This window comes from Aquila chrysaetos, chromosome 4 (genome assembly GCF_900496995.4).
Source record: "Aquila chrysaetos chrysaetos chromosome 4, bAquChr1.4, whole genome shotgun sequence".
In the NCBI taxonomy this organism is placed as follows: Eukaryota; Metazoa; Chordata; class Aves; order Accipitriformes; family Accipitridae; genus Aquila; species Aquila chrysaetos.
Genome location: NC_044007.1, coordinates 68,300,461 through 68,318,868, shown reverse-complemented (window position 1 = coordinate 68,318,868; position 18,408 = coordinate 68,300,461). Strand labels below are relative to the sequence as shown.

The 18,408-nt window shown below is 39.4% G+C and overlaps 1 protein-coding gene across 7 annotated transcripts in view; it reads left to right on the top strand.

The window, feature by feature from the left end:
- The window catches only part of GABBR2 (gamma-aminobutyric acid type B receptor subunit 2), a 488,653-nt gene that overhangs the window by 302,157 nt on the left and 168,088 nt on the right, over nucleotides 1-18,408 (top strand). For all 7 annotated transcript variants that reach the window (XM_030011389.1, XM_030011392.1, XM_030011394.1 and 4 more), the window contains 3 exons: nucleotides 12,662-12,742; nucleotides 15,922-16,072; nucleotides 16,565-16,697. In XM_030011389.1, coding sequence (XP_029867249.1) covers nucleotides 12,662-12,742; nucleotides 15,922-16,072; nucleotides 16,565-16,697 — 365 coding nt within the window. The remainder of the gene's footprint in view (nucleotides 1-12,661; nucleotides 12,743-15,921; nucleotides 16,073-16,564; nucleotides 16,698-18,408) is intronic.

Here is an 18,408-nt window from a genome sequence, read left to right as displayed (position 1 = left end):
TTTTTACATCTTATACCAAAAAGCAATTAGTAAAAGCATTTGACTTGCATTGCTAGCTCCCACTGATCTGTAAGGGCTGTTGCAGAAGAAGCAATTGTGTACAAGAAGGTGAAGAGACAAAGACTGTACCTAAGCTTAAGTAGTCTTTTTGTAATATAGTTTTGTACTGAGGTTCTCAAATTTGGGGGAGGGGTAAAGATTTATGGTCCAATAGGTAAAGTACTTGCTTTTAATAATTCTGCTAACTATATGAAACACATGACATAGGTTATGATTCTGCTCTGATCTCTTTTTTTTTCTTCCTGAAACATTCTATAAATTAAATTTCTATTGAATGCTGTAACAAGCAAGGGGTTGGTAGCAATTGCTGAGATACATATGCACTGAGATACATACTTACTTCAAGGAAGATTGAAATCCCTTTCTCACCGTTTGATCACTGTGGTTTTGGCTTTCAAACTTGTTACAATTAAAGTTCGTGGGACAATTGACTTTTGTAGGTAGCTTAGAGTAATACTTTGCTAACAGTTTCAGGGGAAAGATTTTGAAATATTTTTTTCTTGAAACTGTTTTTGGCATTTCCTGTTTCCAGAATTCCTCTTGCTTTCATACTCCAGACAAACCTCAGCTTTCTTTACTCATCATGCATCTACAATTTTAACATTATCTCAGGCAAAAGGCAAAACATTATGCTAGAACAGGGAGACAAATATCCCTTACATTTGAAACACTGGCATTTTTCAAGTTTTGATTCCAGTTGTAATGAAAAACTGGTGACATCAATTTTGTAGAGCAGTTTTCCAGAGTGTTGTGCCTCTACAGAGGTTATTTAATCTGGTCTTTTATGCCCAACCAATTGTAAAGTCTCTACCGTTTTTCACTGTCATACTGCAATACAGTGATACATGAGAAAAAATGCATACTTCTGCTTTTCTAGTTTTAATCAGCTTTTCAAGGATTTTTGCCTTATATTGTATTTCATTCCTATAGGCATAAATCCTGTCCTCTTGTAACAAGTTAATGTTCAAATTAAAATCATCATTGCTGTATGCTATCAATTTTCTTGGCAGAATAGTTTCTTTCAAACTATGAGCCTTTCATCAAACTGTTTTGTCTCAGTACCTAAAATATCAGTTTTGATTCTGGAAACTCTTAGATGAGTGTATTTAATGTTATGCACAAAAACAAAGCTATGCTTATGCATAAATGCTTGTGTGCTCTGGCTGTGCTTTGCCAGGCAACTTTATTCCAGAGCTGTCTGTCAGGTGTATTATATAACTGCTCTATATTAATTATTAAATCCTTTATTATTTAGAGTAATTATAATTTAATGGCTGTAGCTTTCCACGGGAGGTTTTTTCTCTTAATGCAGGCCTGTTTTCTGTAGCTATTCAAACTCCAGATGAAGAAATAAAAGGAAAAATAAATCAGAATTTAATTAGAGATTACTCAAAACAGGTTAAAGCAAGTGGAGGTTCACTGAAGTAGCAGGAAAACAGAGTTATTTCTCTGGAAATTTGACTTTTAACAAGTTCCAGTTGAGTGCGTTTCTTTCCTCTTTAATGCAAGATCAGCTTACAGGTTAAAAAAAATCTAACCAAACCAAAATAGTTTCCTGAATGAACTTTCTTTTGCAAATATTATTGGTTTTTTTCCTCTAAGTTTTAACACCATTAGAATTTAAAAGGAAAAATCAAGAAATAATAGTGGTGATAAATTTTGAAGTTCAAGATTAGAATGCATCCTACTAAAATGTACTGGTAGTAACTGAAGGAAACCAAACAGCTCTACTGACATGAAAAATGTGTATTAGGGTGGGTTAAATTCTGATTTGACTGTTACTATCATCTTACGTCTCAAAACTGTTCTGGCCTCATCCTGACATAGAATTCACATATACTTACATCCAAAAAAAAGCGCATCAAATGGAAATTCATAAAGTAAGAAATATCATTGTAGGGGCCTAGTGGGCTGGGCTGGTACACAGAACATTTCAAATGCTGTTTTTTGAAAACCCACCACTTCTTTTGTAGATCAGCAGTCTCCCATGAGTGGATCTGTCACCTGGATCTGTCTCTTAAAGCCTGTGAGAACTGAGTAGGGCATGGTCATTTTTTCTAGCTGCTGATATTTCACACAGGGATTTCATGTCCTCCAGTGCCTTAGGGCATGGGGCTGCACAGCAGCACCCCTCCTTCTGGTTGGTACCCCAAACTTTCCAGACTTCTCAGGTAGCCTCTTGGGGGTCAAAAAGACAGGCAAGAAGCACAGACTTCGAAGAGGAATTTCCCAGCAGCCACTTCTGCTCGTAAAAACACTGAAAGTAGCACTCCTGAACACACTTTTCTCACCCTGTGAATCCCGCAGTTCTTGGGTTAGATGGGCATCCCGGGGTTGTGTAACATTTCTTGTTTTCTCACTCCCTGGTGTGCCGTCCCTAAATGTAGCAGTGACAAGACCGTCCCTGATGGGGAGCGTACCTCCCCGAGGACTGGGAAATACAATCTGTGATCCCATGTGGCTCTAAGCCCCGAGCCAGGCTTCTGCACGGGGAGCTGATTGTCAGGGGAGGGCTAGAGCTTGAAAGGTTGAATGTCTGTGGCTTTCCATGGCTCTTTGAGTGACGGCTCTCTTGTTCCTCTCAGCAGGGGAAGCTGGAAGAGTCATCTAGGGGAGTATCACTACTTGGGTGCCTTTATAGTCTCCCCTATATCTCGGCGAGGTGCCGCTTGCAGATGCAGGTTATTACACAAGTGGGCTCTTCGTTGCTCTAAATTTTTTTTCTGGAATGCTTCCCCTACTCTTTCTGAATAAAATATCTGGAATAAACCAGCCTAGGTGAGTCAACACTGGCTTTCTTGTACAGGGAAAAAACCCTGGCAGTTACTGTACAAATTACAAGACAGAAAAGAGCGTAGAGTTTGCAGCTTTGTATAAATGTATTCAACGCTGCCTCAGCTACCTTATTTTGTATCTTAGGATGAGGGCAGTGGGAATTCCGCCGTTGGGTTTGACCCTGAATCTTGAAGAAGATATTCAAAGCTCTTTATGTGCTACAGTGTTTTCACAGGCCACCTGGTGTAATGGCAAGAGTGGATATTCAAGGACATAGTGAGTAGTTCAGATCCAACACTTGTAATACACACAACAGCTGCTGCTCTCCTCCCATCTCAGGCACAGCAACTGTGAAATTCCAACCTCTAAATAATGCACTCTTAACTCTGAAAAAGTTTAAGGATGCAGTACGTAAGGAAGAAGCCCGAGCATCTTGTTTTCTGACCTCTCAGCTGGAGCAGACCAGGCGCAGCCTGCTGTAAGGCTGCTCAGCATGCGCTGAGCCCTCCCCTCCCAGGGGAGGGGAAGCACAACCCTGACAGATGGCGAGGGAAGGCCCTAATCATATAATCGTAGGTATGCATCCAAATGTGCGATATGGAGCCTTTGGTTTTTTGTCCCTGTGTTGTGTGAGATCACCAGAAAGCAGGCATGCCTTGCTAAGTGGAGGGCAAACCACCTTGTTGAGAGGCACTCAGTCACATTGTCACGTCTTTGCAAGAGCTGGCATGCTGCTCCGCTCCTGTCCTCCGGCCAAGCACGCGTCTTCCGTGGTGGGGGACATTTTTATTTCTGTCACGTTATGCATTTAGGTTTGGTTATTGTATAAATTAGGAAGGGCCACCCAACCCTCAAAAGGAGGACTGCATCATGCAGGTCATTCTATATGTCTGAGCGGCCCCCAAAAACGCGGTGGCAGAGACTTGGCAGCACTGTTCAAGCCACCTGAAGCTGCCCACGGACTGGGGCTACTGTCAGTGGTTGAGCTGTGCATCACCGCGCTGACAAGAAAAGCCTCTCCGGGGAAAGAGGTAACCACCCAAGGTTTTCTAAGTAATGGATTTCAGGGTTTTTTTAATTTGTCTTCTCAACTGCAAAAAATAAGTGATGCTCCTCATTGAATTGAATTTAAAATTTCAGTTAGATGAGTTATGTGTATAGGTAAGTGTAGTGAAACGTTTCTTTTGGGCACCCACAAGAAAATCAAATTAAATGCTAGAATATTAAACATACCAGAGAAGGAAAAGGTCACCTGATCTTCTGTCTGATTCAACCAGAGTGTGCAGCTGGGCTGGAGTCAGGGTCATCCAGGTCCCCAGGGCTGTCTTTCTTGTCAGGACATTCCACGGTGGCCGCCAGTCACATCTTCTGTCAGGTCTGTATGGAAAGCTTAAATGCTGAGCCAGCAGATGGAAGTTGGGATTAGGCTAGACTTGGGTGTCTTGCATTTTTCAGCTACAGCTGAACTTTAACTTGGTGAGTTAGAAAAGACTGACAGCAGTGCTATTCCCAGTTGTTTCTTCCCTAAATGACACTGCTTGGTGAATTTGACTTAAGTTCATGATTAACTTTGGGGTTAACTATAAAAAAATAGTTCTCTGTTAATTTGGTAATGATTCAGATCTTTCCCTTGCCAGACTCTCCTGATAGGGCACACTGTGCCTACTCAGACTCAGTTTCCAGGGCACCAGAGAGATAACAATTGCATTTATCCCCCTTGGGTAAGAGATCTGGAAACGCTGCTTCTCTGTCATCTTGGGTTCCTTTGGAAGTCTCATAGATTGTCAAAATGGACATGCTGCTGTCCTGTGGTTTGCTGTCCCTTATCTTTGAATTAGTGCAGTGTCGTGGTATATCTTGAATTGTGCCTCACAGTCTCTGACGTTTCAGCACTCTGAAATCAAGCTCGAGAGGCAACAAAACGTGGCCACAGCCTCTCTCACTGGCACCTCCACCTCCTGCGCAGTCCTGGCTTCAGTTGTCCCTCTCCCGGAGAGACTCTGACAGATGGAGCTGCTGCTGGGCCCTGGGCTGCTGCCAGGGGGACTTCTCTGCACATCAGTGGCATCCGCGTCCAAACCTGTCACCGCCTGGATGGCCCTTCAAACCCGGGAAGCTCCTGGGAGGTCTTCCAGGGAAGCCAGCCCAAGGTTGATTTCCTAGCACACCCACTGTGAAAAATGGACTAGCGTATGAGAGTAAAGGTACTTAAAGGCACACGACAATTAATAAAGTTGTGTTATTATTTAATAATTGAGAAAATTCCTTCTCTGGAAGGAATGGTGGCTGCCTGTAGTTTTACACATGCATTGCTATTTCCCACTGTGAATTCACAGTTAATAAAAGCAGACTGATTTTGGAGTCTGCTAGGAAGAGGTGATTCCGAGTGATAAGTGAAATAAATACCAATTTTTGCTTGTAGACCGTGTTACATTTAGATAAATATTAATATTAAAAAACACATGTGTACTTACAATCTGAGGTACTGTATGACTTCAAAGAATAATTTACTTTGGCAGATAAACTCTCCGAATGATGAGGATTTTCATTCTCTGAAAAGTTAATCAAATCATAAAAGAGGATGAACAATAGAACAGGCAAACCCTTAGCTGGATTGAGATGTTGCAGTTATCGCACATGCATGTATCCTGAAATATAATCATACCGTACCTATTTGGATATTTGTTTCTATCTGTTAACTTCCTTAATGGAGTTAAAGGTAATTCAAATTACTAACATATGTTTCAGTGGTTATACAGTCTGATTATGATTCTCAGTTAAGATTTTATGCTAGAAGTATTAAAACCAAAAGAAGTGTGTTCTCATATACAGCCTCATTTCAAACTATCAAGGAATTTATTAAGCATCCTAAGAAACAGGAACTTCTTTTCAGAAGAATTAATGTAAGCTCTGTACACTCGCTTCATCACACTAGTCATTATACTTCATGGATAAATCTGCCTTCATTATTGTATATTTGTTTATACCTTTCTTAGTTTCCTGAATGAAAGGTATAACGATGTTGTTAACAATTCAGATTTTAAGAAATAATTGTTTTAAACTCAAAGTAATTATTTTTTATTTCATTGTATAGCTCTTTGATACATAATTTATAAATACCTAAGATATTTAGGTATTAAATCCACATGAACTATATTACTAAATTTCTATGCAGAACCAGAAGCCAGTCTAACAAGCAAAATAGGAGACATGTAAAATCGGGAAGGTAAAAACAAAGGTTAAAAAGGATTGGTAAAATTAATTTTTATAAGCTTTTAAAAATGGAGATGCTTCAAATTTTTATGGAAAAAATCTTCTTGGGCTATAAAACCACTAGATTTTTTTATGAGTTCAGGATACTTAATGACATTTTATGTGCTGCTTGCTTACTTGCTTTCTATGTCCTGTTGGCTAAATACCATTACTAATGTAGTGAAATAAGCCCAAGGTTAAGACTTCTTAGCTTTTATCCTGACTCTAAGGCTGACATACACTGTTTGGCCTTTGGCTGCTTTAACCTTTCTGTCTGTTTTGCTTTATGGATGAATGAAAGATAGGACTTGAGAACTAGCTATGAAGAGTAATTATCACTTGCTAGATATACTGCTTTCATAACTCAGGATTTTCTGTATGTTTTGTGCACTGGAATCCAGGATTTCAGAAATAAAACACTAAACAGGTACTTCAAATGAAGGAAATAGTTGTGCAGGAGTTAAAGATAAAGGTAATATTTCTTTGGGCAAAACAGATTTTTAACTTTAATTACAAGGGTGAAAACTGTGGTAATTCAAATCCTTGCAAAGGTAACATATTTTTCTTCCTTGATTCTTTCTTTTCTCGCAGCTTCTGCTGAAGAATAATCTTCTATCTGACCTGACATTTTCTTCCTTATTTGAACTGTGATTCTTAATCTCAGCATTTCTGTCTTTAAACAAAGAAATGGTTGTCTATAAGTGGATAGAAATTCATGAAAAAGGCTTTGCTCATTCATTATTTATAAGCTTCTCTTGTGATATATTTTTTTTTTAATTGGAAATTTTCAACGTGTATTGGTTATTGCTGATACGTGATAAGGATAACTGAAAAGCTTCCCGGTCCTGCTTGACAAGGGTATCTTATGAAAGTTAAGATTACATTAATTTGCTAAGAGTTTCTACAGGATCCACAAAATGAAATGTTTCTGTATTTATTCTGAAGGAAATTAGCTTTCATGATGCTTGGTTTAATTCAGTAATGTAAAGGCATTCAAAACAGCATTTCCAGCTTTTGTGGTAGATCGTTATTTTGTGAAAGAGCTTTCAAAATGAGCGAGACAAAGGTAAGACAGGTTAGAAGAGACTTTGCAGGCAATTTGCACAGGACTTACTGAAATATGGGAAGTGTTCTCAGACTTGCCATCAGTTTGCAGTCTCCAGCTTAGGTTTTTCTCCGCTTGTGTTCGGCCCATCTTCTTTCCTGGGACTTGTTCTCTGAATACCCCTAGTCGCAGGACTGCTGTCGCTCAGTGTGGCACATTAGCTCTTCAGGAGCCTTCGCAGCAGGCAATAGAGGGAATGAGAAAGAAGAGCCAAGACCTGTCAGTGACAAATGATTGCTAGGTGACTGGCAGTTTAAAGTGCTAAAGAAAAACATTCACTCTTTAAAAGAGAATGTGACCAGAAACCAAATTGGAGAAAGGCAAGCCTCAGAACACCATAATGTAAAGTGTCTGTGCACCCTTCGCCCTGTCTCTGGACTGAACCTGTCAATGAGTTGCCAATAGCTTGTGAATGGTGAACTTCCAGATAGGTTAGATGTGTCTTTGAAAATGTTAGCACTTGTGCAGTGGCATGATTTTTTATTCATATCTAAGAGATTGATTTGAAATTTGAAATTAAAATCTTTCAAATTGAAGTGTCATTCTCTTTCTAAGGATCTTTAAGCATTTCAGGTGTGTATGGTCCATGCTCAGTTTCACCCGTTGGCGGCCACTGGGCATTTTCCAAAATTCTTCTGAGATCTGATGAGTAAATATTCCCCATAGCTACCAGCAGTCCTGTTGGGCTGCGATGCATGGATGAGGAACAATGTGCAAGAGCTAAATATTTCTGTTGTAGGGCAAGGTTTAATGATATTGGATCCTGAGATAGGCTGCTAAGTGCTGAACGTGCAGCAAGATTTTCTAACTTGCTAAGCATCTAATCACTCCCACTGAATGACAATGGTTAAGCAAGAGGGGCAGCTGACAAAGAGTGGGAGAAGGGATTGTTAAACTGATGTCAGAGGAAGGTTTTCAGGGAGTACAGTGATAATTTCCTGAGTGGAGAAGCAGGAGGAGCTATATAAAAAAATTCTGAAAAACTTTTTTCAAGGAGAAGGAGACATGGAGGCAGCACCTTATGCAAGGATGTTTTTTCAGGACCAACTAAGACCTAGATATTGTGTATTCTTTCAGCTATAGGTTATGTCTTTTTTCTACTGCTTCTAAGTTGACAGGTGTCATTTAGATGAGAAACCTCAGTGACCCTTAGCTTATCTGGAGACTAGTCCATTGTAAGTTTATTAAATTTACTTTAAAATTTACTTTATATTTGTTGGAAAGTGAATACTCATCCCTTGCACATGTTTATCTTTGTAGTTTGCATGGAACTCCAACTTTATAAAGAGCTGCAGTGACACAACAAAGTATTAGTAGTGTCAAGCTACGGTAAGCTATTTAGAGCTTTGAGGTCCTTAATTTTCATTTACAGCCATGCGGTTTGGGCACCACGGTAATGTTAGGGCAGACCTGTTAATTTGTCTTTGTTCTGGTGGCCTAGACATAGTTTTTTACATTAGTGTAACCAACTAGACGTGTACGAGTCCATGAACACATTCACAGATCAATATACATCTTTTTGTAACTTTGTAGGATACTGTGTTATTTCAGAGTGCCCTTACTATTATAAGCATAAATTATACTGGTGATATACTGGTGTAAACATTTTTATATTGGCTTAACTGCATCACCACTAGGGTTATTTGTACCATTTCAGCCAGACTGACATACTTGAAGGTGCTACAAGCTTTAGATATAGACAAAGTCTTAACGTCATTAGAAGCTAGCCAGTATTGTCTGCATAGGGGAAAACAAAGGAAATCCATCCCATATCCTATGCATTGCAAGTGCTTTCTCTCATCCTTAAACATTTCTCAGTAGAAACTATCTTCATGAGGTATGAATAAGTACGCTTATAAAAAATGTAGTGAAAATGGAAATTATGACATATAGTGAAAAGAACTAAAACTAAGCATAGTCTCATCTGGAAGTTCTCAGTGTAAGTGCATAACAGTTGTACTGGCAATCATAATACTGTTGTGCATTTTGGTAAGTTTGTTTTACTCAGCCAATGTCAGTTGCAGAATTATTTTTGCTTTTATTCAACAAGAACATGTAACTACCTGATATGCAATTAAAAATCTGTTGTATTAACTTTGTGAAATGTGACCCAATTAATTAAGTGGTAGTGTGTCAATTTGTCTGGAGTTGCTTAAAGTTGGCTATAAAATTCTGTAATAAAACATGGAGAAGAAAACATTTTAATTCACCTTCAAGAATAGTTCAGTTCTTTGTTGGCAGAAGACTTTAATCTTGGCCATATAAGTAATCTATTCTGTGACAATTAATTAACCACAAGGATTAGTTGGTTATAATTCTGTTTGGCATAATTTTTAGTCACATATTTCTGGGCCAGTTTTCTCTGGGTTGGTTAGTTTTCATACTTTTCTCTTCCTATGTGAAAGAACAGCTGCAGATTCAAGTTCTAAAATCCCATCGCTCCTGTCATGGTATCGGCAAACATTATCTCACAAAACAAGTATATTTTCCCTCATATTTTTCTTCTGCATTTTAACCTGAGCAGGAGAGTTTCAATACAAGCTCTCTATCATGAGTGTGGAAAGATCAAGTTAAAAATAATGAAAGCACTACAGAAAGAAGCCAACATCATATTCTGAATATTGTGCAAAGCACTTTGTTGGTGTGTTTATTTGAAGGAGTTCCAGTTTCTCATGTCCTTTTGTTGTTGAACACACAGAGATTTTGACAGATATGAGCTACATTATACAAACAGTATACTGAATTGAATAATTCAGAATTTTCAAAGGGAATTCAAGGGAATGACATATAGAAAAGTAGAGCCTGCAGTCCCATCCTTAGCTATGTTGACCTATGCAAGAGACCAGAGAGCCATAGTGCTGCCTCCTTGCTTCTTTTAATTAATATTTGGAGGTGACTTTGTCACTGATCAGCACTTGTGCGCGAGGAACTGAAAAACCAACAACTGTAGCTGTAATCCTTGCTGGGAGTACAAAAGAGCACAAAGACTGTTTGTGTCTCCCCCTCAGCACCCTTGTAATCATACTAGGAAATGGATAGTATACCCTTCCTCTCAATGAAAATATGGTTTATTTCCCTCATAGACTACTTTCCACAATTGTAACTACTTTAAGATATCAAATATCTTTATGCCTTTTCTTGACTTCAAGAAACCTTGGCATGTGCTCTGTGAATTGTCCTTTCCCATTTGCAAGGGACAAGGCATTGATAATGCGTTTCCTAGGTACTAAACACTTTTTTTCCCCGCACTCTTGGGTTTCTGAGTCCAAAAAAGTCTTGCTCTTCAGCTCAGTCTGCCATGGAATTTTGTTTCTCCGAATAGCTCCACCGAGCTCCATTCCTACAAGGGCTAGCTCCTGGTACCCAGGCTAGCTCGTTGTAGGCTAGCTCATCTCTATTGCACTACATTGCGCTTACCATTATAGGCACATTCTCAGTGTTACTTCATCTGTAAAGGAAGCTGTGTAAGAATTTATAAATGTTGAAGGAATGGTATTGTAGGTCAAATGAAGCAATCACAGAAAAAGTTTCTCAATTGCAGTACCTTAATCAGTTAGAGCACAGATTTACGCTCTCTTTTTTGTATGCTTCCCCACCTATTATGTGCTTCTTACATCTAATCTAGTCCTGGTAAGTGCTCCATACAGAAATGTTTGTGGAGCAATTACCCTTTTCTCTTCGCTATTCATCAGAGCTATCAGGTTTTAGCCTGTTGATGTAAAGTTGTGGCTAGACCAACACCAAGGTGCATGTCCTCCCCATTTGGTATAAGTAGATGCTGTGGACTATCTGGCATCTAATGTGCAAATTGTATGTTGGTATGCATTCTGGTGTTCGTCTCGCTTTTCTCTAGGTTGTCTTCTGATGTTTTAGATCTACAGGTAATAGCTGTCTTGCTACAAATACAGATGGAATTGAATTGGTTCAGTTTTTAGCAGTGACCATTTTAACTTTTAGATGACTGACGGGAAGATTTTATTTTTAAGACTGTCAAGGTTTTATGCATATATCTATTTCACAAAGGATTTTCAGCTGATGACAGAAAGTATAAACTTATATTTACTCCTAAGAGTATGTAATGGGATTGTGCTTTTATTCCAAAGTAGTCTTAGGGCCCCACAAGTGGATCATGCTCATGGGAAAGGCAAATAAATTTTCAGAACTGCGAACTCCAGCTTTTGATGGAGGTATAGCAAATGCCCAGGTATCTCTGCCAGATTTGCAGTCCAGTCTACAATTCTGCGTAAACAATTTTAACAGTAAGAAGTGTGGTTTATGTAAGGAAAACTTTCGCCTCCTGTGAGCTCTCAGATTAGTATTAATCAGCCTGTAGAATTTACTAAAATGGAGTTAACTGCTTCATTCAGCAAAGCTGAACAGGCACAATTACTTTGAGTGAAAAAGGAGAAAAGGTTAATGTGGAGCTGTTGGGTGAAATACAGTCTTTTCAAATTTGCCATCTAGTTCAAGATCATCAGCTCCCAAAATCAGTGTCACAAATAGGGTCTTGAGCTCAGAATTTAAATGTAAATTGGGTTGTGCATGCCCACATATAGAGCCCTGAAAGGACATTTTTGGCTCTGCTGAGCCAGCTCATCAAAGAAAACTTTAGCCAGTGTGCCTGTGGTTTATAAATCTCTGACAAAATGTAAAAGTTTTAGTGTAAAAGTGATAATTTAGTAAGTTCCTGCACTTCTGAGCCATACCAAAATCCCAACAGAACTAGCAGAAATTAATTGATGCCAGATGTTATCAGAAGGGTAGGACAAATGTGGGCTGGAGTTCCAGCTACAGCGGCCAAGGCAGCAGCCAAACAAATTAAGTTCCTATATCTGCGTTACTCTACTCCATTAGGTACCAGAAGGCCATATATGTGATGATAGTCCCAAAATAGCAGATGAGAGTAACAGTAAAATTTTAGCTCAAGTGCACGTTGGCTTTAATTATATAACATGGTATGTTTTGCAGTCAGGGTACTAATGAGTTGCTAATTCCCAGTCAGAATAAGAGATTAGATTCCCAGCATATCTATTAACTAGCCAGTCTACGCTGTACTGACTGGAGCCTGCCAGTACGACTCCCCTGGGACATACTTCACTGTGCAAGATGTCCTAGTTGTTTAAATGAGAGTGGAATGTGTGATTTAGCCATATCTGTTCTCCCAGCAAAGTGTCCTGCATGGTGTGAACCAGTAAGTGTGTGATCTTTAAGCTGGAGATGTCTGTGCCCAATAACAACAATTCCCTGATTATGTAAATGAGTTCTTAAAAATAATTCACATTTCTTTAAAGAATCAGAAATATTTCTTTTAATTATGTTAGCTGTCTGGCATTCTGCTTTGATAATTCGTGCACTGCAGGCATATTTCATTTCCTTTTGACATATTGTCAAAAAAGAAGGCAAAATCAGTTAAATAATTGAGAACATGTGAACTGCCATAAACAATCACTTTTTTTTGTTTCTCTGCAGAAAGAAAGGAAGTGAAGGTGGGAGAGTACAATGCTGTGGCTGACACACTGGAAATAATCAACAACAGCATCAGGTTCCAAGGTAGGAGAGAAAACTGGAAAGAGGTACAAGAATGACATGGATAGCTGTGTGTAGTTTGTAAGACTGCTTGCTGTCAAAGAACTGGTTTTGGATTTTTAATATCAAAAAGCTAGGACACAGCATAAAGAGAATGGGAACTGAGCTGTGCTTAAAAAATAAAAGAATTCTGAACAGAAAATCGCAATGTTGATATTGGATACTTGTTTTTCATTCCAACGACCAGGACAAATTCAAATTTATATGTGTACACAAATGTTCTTTGATATTTCAACAAGCTGCAGATATGTCTTTTATTTCATCTCCACCAATCAATAATGTTCTAATTTCCTCCCCATTTCCCACTCCCCCAGTTCATCTCACCTGAGGGATGCTCCTGTGTGCTGTTTTTGCACACACAAGAGGAGGTGGTTGTTTTTCTTTGGGAGGTGTCTCTTAGGCAGTTAGAAAATAGGATTTCAAAATACCGAGGCTAGCTTTAAGACAGCCCCTGTGAAACAGGGCTAGAGAGGGTGTTCAGCCCAGCAGCACTCCCAAGGTCCACAGCGGGCATATAGACTGTGTTGCTGTAGCTTCTTACCATTTTTTGTCCCATGCTGCTCCAAAGTTAGCATGGGGACTTCCTCTGCCCTCACAGCAGTTGGAGTACGGGCATACCCATGGCTTTCTAGGCATATGGTCACAGCAGCCAGATGTCAGCTGAAATGAGTTTTAGGGGTTTCTCCTGTTGACTATAGGCATATACGTTATTTTTAAAGCTAATAATTAGGATTTAATCTTAAACTCCACTATGGTGCGATTCAGTAACGGAGAGTAAAGTCAGCTTGGTGAGATCTGTGTGGTTTCCCCTGGGAGTGGTGGATGAGTATCAAGCTGCTGTATCCCGTGCTCTACTACCCCTGCCTCCAGTGTCCCAACACGCAGGGTTTGCTTGAGCATGACTGGAGTTTCACTGCAGTGATCTAATCCATGACTGCTTCTCCATCAGCTGCAGCTTTCCACCTGTCCTGTTGGTATCCTTTGCTGGACTTAAAAGAGCACAGCTACATGCACTTCTCACATCTGTCTGGAGAATGAGGCTTTGGAGATGAAGAGTGCAGAATCTGTCCCAGTTGCCTAAGTCTGGGACCCAGCAGATTATTTTTGCTGCAAGGAGGAACTGATGATGTGGTTGAATACTGATTCAATATCACTAATTTCCAGAGAATATATGCAGGATGAACCAAGTAACAGGAGACAGTTTTTGTTCATAACTCCATGCCTTTAAGGACAGTAGATGATGGGAAAAATTTTCTATTCAGGCTTTTTTCGGGATCACACTCCTAGTTCTTGTTCTGACAACATCTGGTGTCCCTTCCACCCATAGCCTGTCTTATATTTGTCTTAAGATGCATTATGTGACTCCCAGTGAACCTTCTCTATTTACCCATCTTAACTTTTCACTGAGGCAGTCATGTATTCAGTGTGGAGGACACTGTTATTACCATCTTCCAGGCAGTATAAAAAACTTAGTTACTTTAAGTATTTGAAATGAAGAGTAGTAAATATAGCCCTGTTTAATCCATTACATAAAATTGCACACAAGAGAACAATAATTCATGATATTAGAAGCAATAGATTGAATGCCCATTGCACAAATAAGAAAATACATTTTATAGAATCACTGGTTGTATTTAATAAATACAAATCATCAATATAATCTATCTATTTTAGATACAGCAGGGTGGGTTTTTTTCTTTAATATTAGTTCTTTTAATTCATGCACTTGCTTCACTGTATTTTTGGCTTGTTACTTGTTGCCTAATTTTGTGAAGTGTCATTCACTATAAATGCGTGCTCTGAGGTGGGAAAGGGAAAAGGGGAAAATCTCAGGTAGTTTTCTCCAATATCAAATCAGCAAACGGTCCCTTGACTGCCACTTTACTGCGATTACCTGAAAGGAAACTTTTTTTTCAAAAATGTTGGGCACAAAGACCAAAGGATAGCAAGTTTCCATTGTCTGAGTTGTTTCAGCTTAACTGGTATGGATAAAGCTATTTTATTGTATAGATCCTTGAATATTCTTCTAGGTGCAAAGCAGAAGAGCAGTCGTGAAATTTAGCTATGGCAGCTGCTAGCCAGTTACTTACAGCCCTGTGATCAGCGGGTCCACAGAGCTCTGCCTGTGCAGCCACGTTGTGAAATGAAGCTGCTCGGCCCGTGTGGTCGTCCTCGCAGCCTCACGGAGAGCTGATGGGAAGGGACAGGCTTGGGCACTGTAGGGCACACAAATCCCTTTCTGAAGGAAGGCAGTGATGCAAAAGGCCTTTTGTCAATCCCCTGCACCAAGGAAAAATTCAGTAAGCAGGTAAAATGGAGTGTGGGAAGTAGGGGATGCAGAGCTTTATTGTAGTTGTCGGAAAGTAATTCTTCTCATTAAACTGAGAAACCTTTAATTAGTGGGAGCTGACTGTCAATCAAGCACATGGCTTTAAACATAGTTTTTAAGTTCAGACATTCAAGTCCACCTCTGCAGGGATTGGCAAAGTGGGTCTGTCCCTGTAAAACCTTTGCTATCCATTCTTCTATATTTTTCCATTCCGTGGAGTTCTGGGAAGGCACCACCAGCCCTGCCTCCCTCCGCTCCTGGGGCTTCCCCCACCCTGCCCACAGCCCAGGACCCCATTTCAGACCCCCAGGACCGTCAGTACCTGCCCCAGTGATGCCACACCAAGGCTGGTCTCCAGCTGTGGTAGGTGTCTAGACAGGCTGTTTGAATTTGCCCTGGTAATAATGACAGTATGCAGAGGAATGATGCTCCTGTTTTCTACTCATTGCTCTGTCACTTGTTTCAGGAAAGCATAACCTCCTGGTAAAATCTGTGGTCACAGTATGCATTTTAGTGTTTATTTACGCTTTAAAATGAGGATAGTTAGCATATATTTTACGGGGTTCTGCATGAGGGTTCTGGTGTGTTTTTTGTTCCAAAGAGGATGTTTACCTGCTCTAGAAATACAAACCTTCTTGTCAATCAATGTGACTAACATATGTCTGTCAAAGTCAATGATTTCATCAGCTACTGATGTGGTTCACAGCTGCTAAATCTGCTAAATTAGAGGTGTAGCACTTAGGAGAGGCAAATATTCTTACAGAAATTCTGCATCTGGCTGAGCTTTAGCCTTTTTTTCTTCTTGTGATTCTAGGACTTGAGCCTCCAAAGGACAAAACGATTATACAAGAGGAGCTACGCAAGATCTCCCTGCCTCTCTACAGCATCCTCTCTGCCCTCACCATCCTAGGAATGATAATGGCCAGTGCATTTCTGTTCTTTAACATCAAAAACAGAAATCAGAAGTAAGACACTCATGTTACTTCTATCACTACTTCTTTCATATTTAAATGCTATGTTTGTAGAGTCTGTCATCTATATATATATAGATATAAGGAAAAAGTTAAGGCTGTGGAAAGATGATATTTTAGAACTATTTAATTGAAATCACTGTGTAAGAAATTCACATTGAAATAGATTGTCTATCTGTTAAGACACGTTCTTTTATACTGTCTGGAAAGTGTAATTTTTTTATTTACGTTTGACTGTCTCCTATTAACATTAAACCTAGCTAATTAATCCATCAGTAAAATAGGAGGTCTTTTTACTAAACATTCAAAAACCTGAAAAAATGCTAGACTTTATAAAACAGCAAATAGTGTGCATGCTTATAGATTTCATGGAGTTCTACAAGAAGGGTTATCTGTCTGCCTGGTTACAAAAAGCTCTTCTTTATTGCTCTAACAGCCTGGCAGCAATCTTTCCGTCTTTAATGCACTATCACCTTTTGTCCATAGACTAATAAAGATGTCCAGTCCCTACATGAACAACCTTATTATCCTTGGAGGGATGCTTTCTTATGCATCTATTTTTCTTTTTGGTCTTGATGGATCCTTTGTCTCCGAAAAGACATTTGAGACACTTTGCACAGTAAGTAATTCCATATATTCTAGTTGAAGATAGTCTTGCAGGAAGCTCTGTGAGAAATGCAAACAGAAAAGTTCAGTAGTTGCATGTCTCATTCCATTTAATCACTGATTCTCTTAGTTCTTTCCTGGGATATTTTCTGGGACCAAATTCTGAAACATGCACAAAGCTATATTATTATTATTAGTGAAAGCTTCAGGTGCATTGGGATTTGGCCTCAGACTAAAACAGTAGATGTACTTTCTTGTTTTGAAATTATATATATGAAGATGTTTTATTAAAGGTTGTGTTCATAGCATGACAACTAGTAACATCTGTGAAGCTACTAAGTTTTCTTTCTAGATTCCGTATTATTTTAGACTTCATGACTGCTGCTTCTCCAGGTCTTTTTACTCAGTCTTTTTGGCTGAATCTCCAAAGACTTCTACTGCTATTTCCAGGCTACACTATAAATTCGCACAAGCCTAGATCCATGTAGAATATATTCTAGTTAAATCAAAACAAGCAACTCTGAAACCAAATTAAATATGTACACCTGGAAGCATGTAATGTCTTAATTGCTCACTGTAATATGCAGCCTGACTTACAGAGGCCATTTCAAAGAAAAGGAAAGAACTTCACTGCAGGAATATTCCTTCCAAAACCAATACAACCAGCATTTAAATTTATCAAATATTTTCTCCTCAAAAAATCCTGAGACTATGCTTGGCCCGTTGCCTAAGAATATCAGACTTACTCAGGAGTTATCCTCACTATGTTTTTGATCCTTCTTCAAGTCTCTAGAAAGTTGCAGTTCACAGCACCTTTTTTTAGGAGTCTGAATCTCTGATGTCATTATTGGAGAGAGAGAAACTTTACTTCCAGATAATAATTCAAAGCATGAAGGTTGGATGCCTAAAGCTAGTTGGTGCAGATACATCCCAATGTTTCAACTGAAATCCTCCATACTGACTAGAACTATTATAGAAGTGAAATATCATCTGATTTGTTCAGTTATACCATTTCAAAACGCTGGAGACCTCTTTAGTACATGCCAAGATGCACTAGAAGATATAGTATAGGTGAACATACAGGATTTTCTGTGCAAAGTCTTAGCTTCCTTAGTCGGGCCTGGACACAGCTGTATTTTAGACACCTAAATGTTAGCAGCAAAAGAAAGGAGAAGGAGAGAATAGCCAGTCTTCCTACAGCTAGAGTGCAAATTCTCTATACAGCTAGTAGAAAGAGGTGCCTCAAAGGCTTCAAAAGGACGATCCTGTTCACCTCTCCCGAACTATTCTATAACTCTCTGAATACACAGGGGCCAATAGGAAGTGGAAGATGCCAGCATCCATTTTTTATCCAGCAATTATGCCCTTTTTTTTGTGAAACAGCTTCTAACAGAGCAAAAGTGTCATTAGGAAGCTAGCTGTTGATGTCAATCCCTGCTCTTTTCTCACCCTCCATTGCAGAAGAATCTAGTGGCAGGAAGGGCAAATTTTAGGTCCTGATGTCTGCTCAGCCTTGAGGGGATTGTATTCAGAGCTCCTGACCTCACTGCCAGGCTGTAGGCCATTCTATGACTAGGCTACAACCCTCCTTTTGAAGGAGCCAAGCAGTGCTGAACAGAAGGAAAGAAAGTGGGAACTAGAGCTACTTATCAGCATGGAGCTGTTCTAGGGAACAGGTTTGCACCCAGATTTAGCCATATAAAACTAAATTTAAGTCCTCCTTC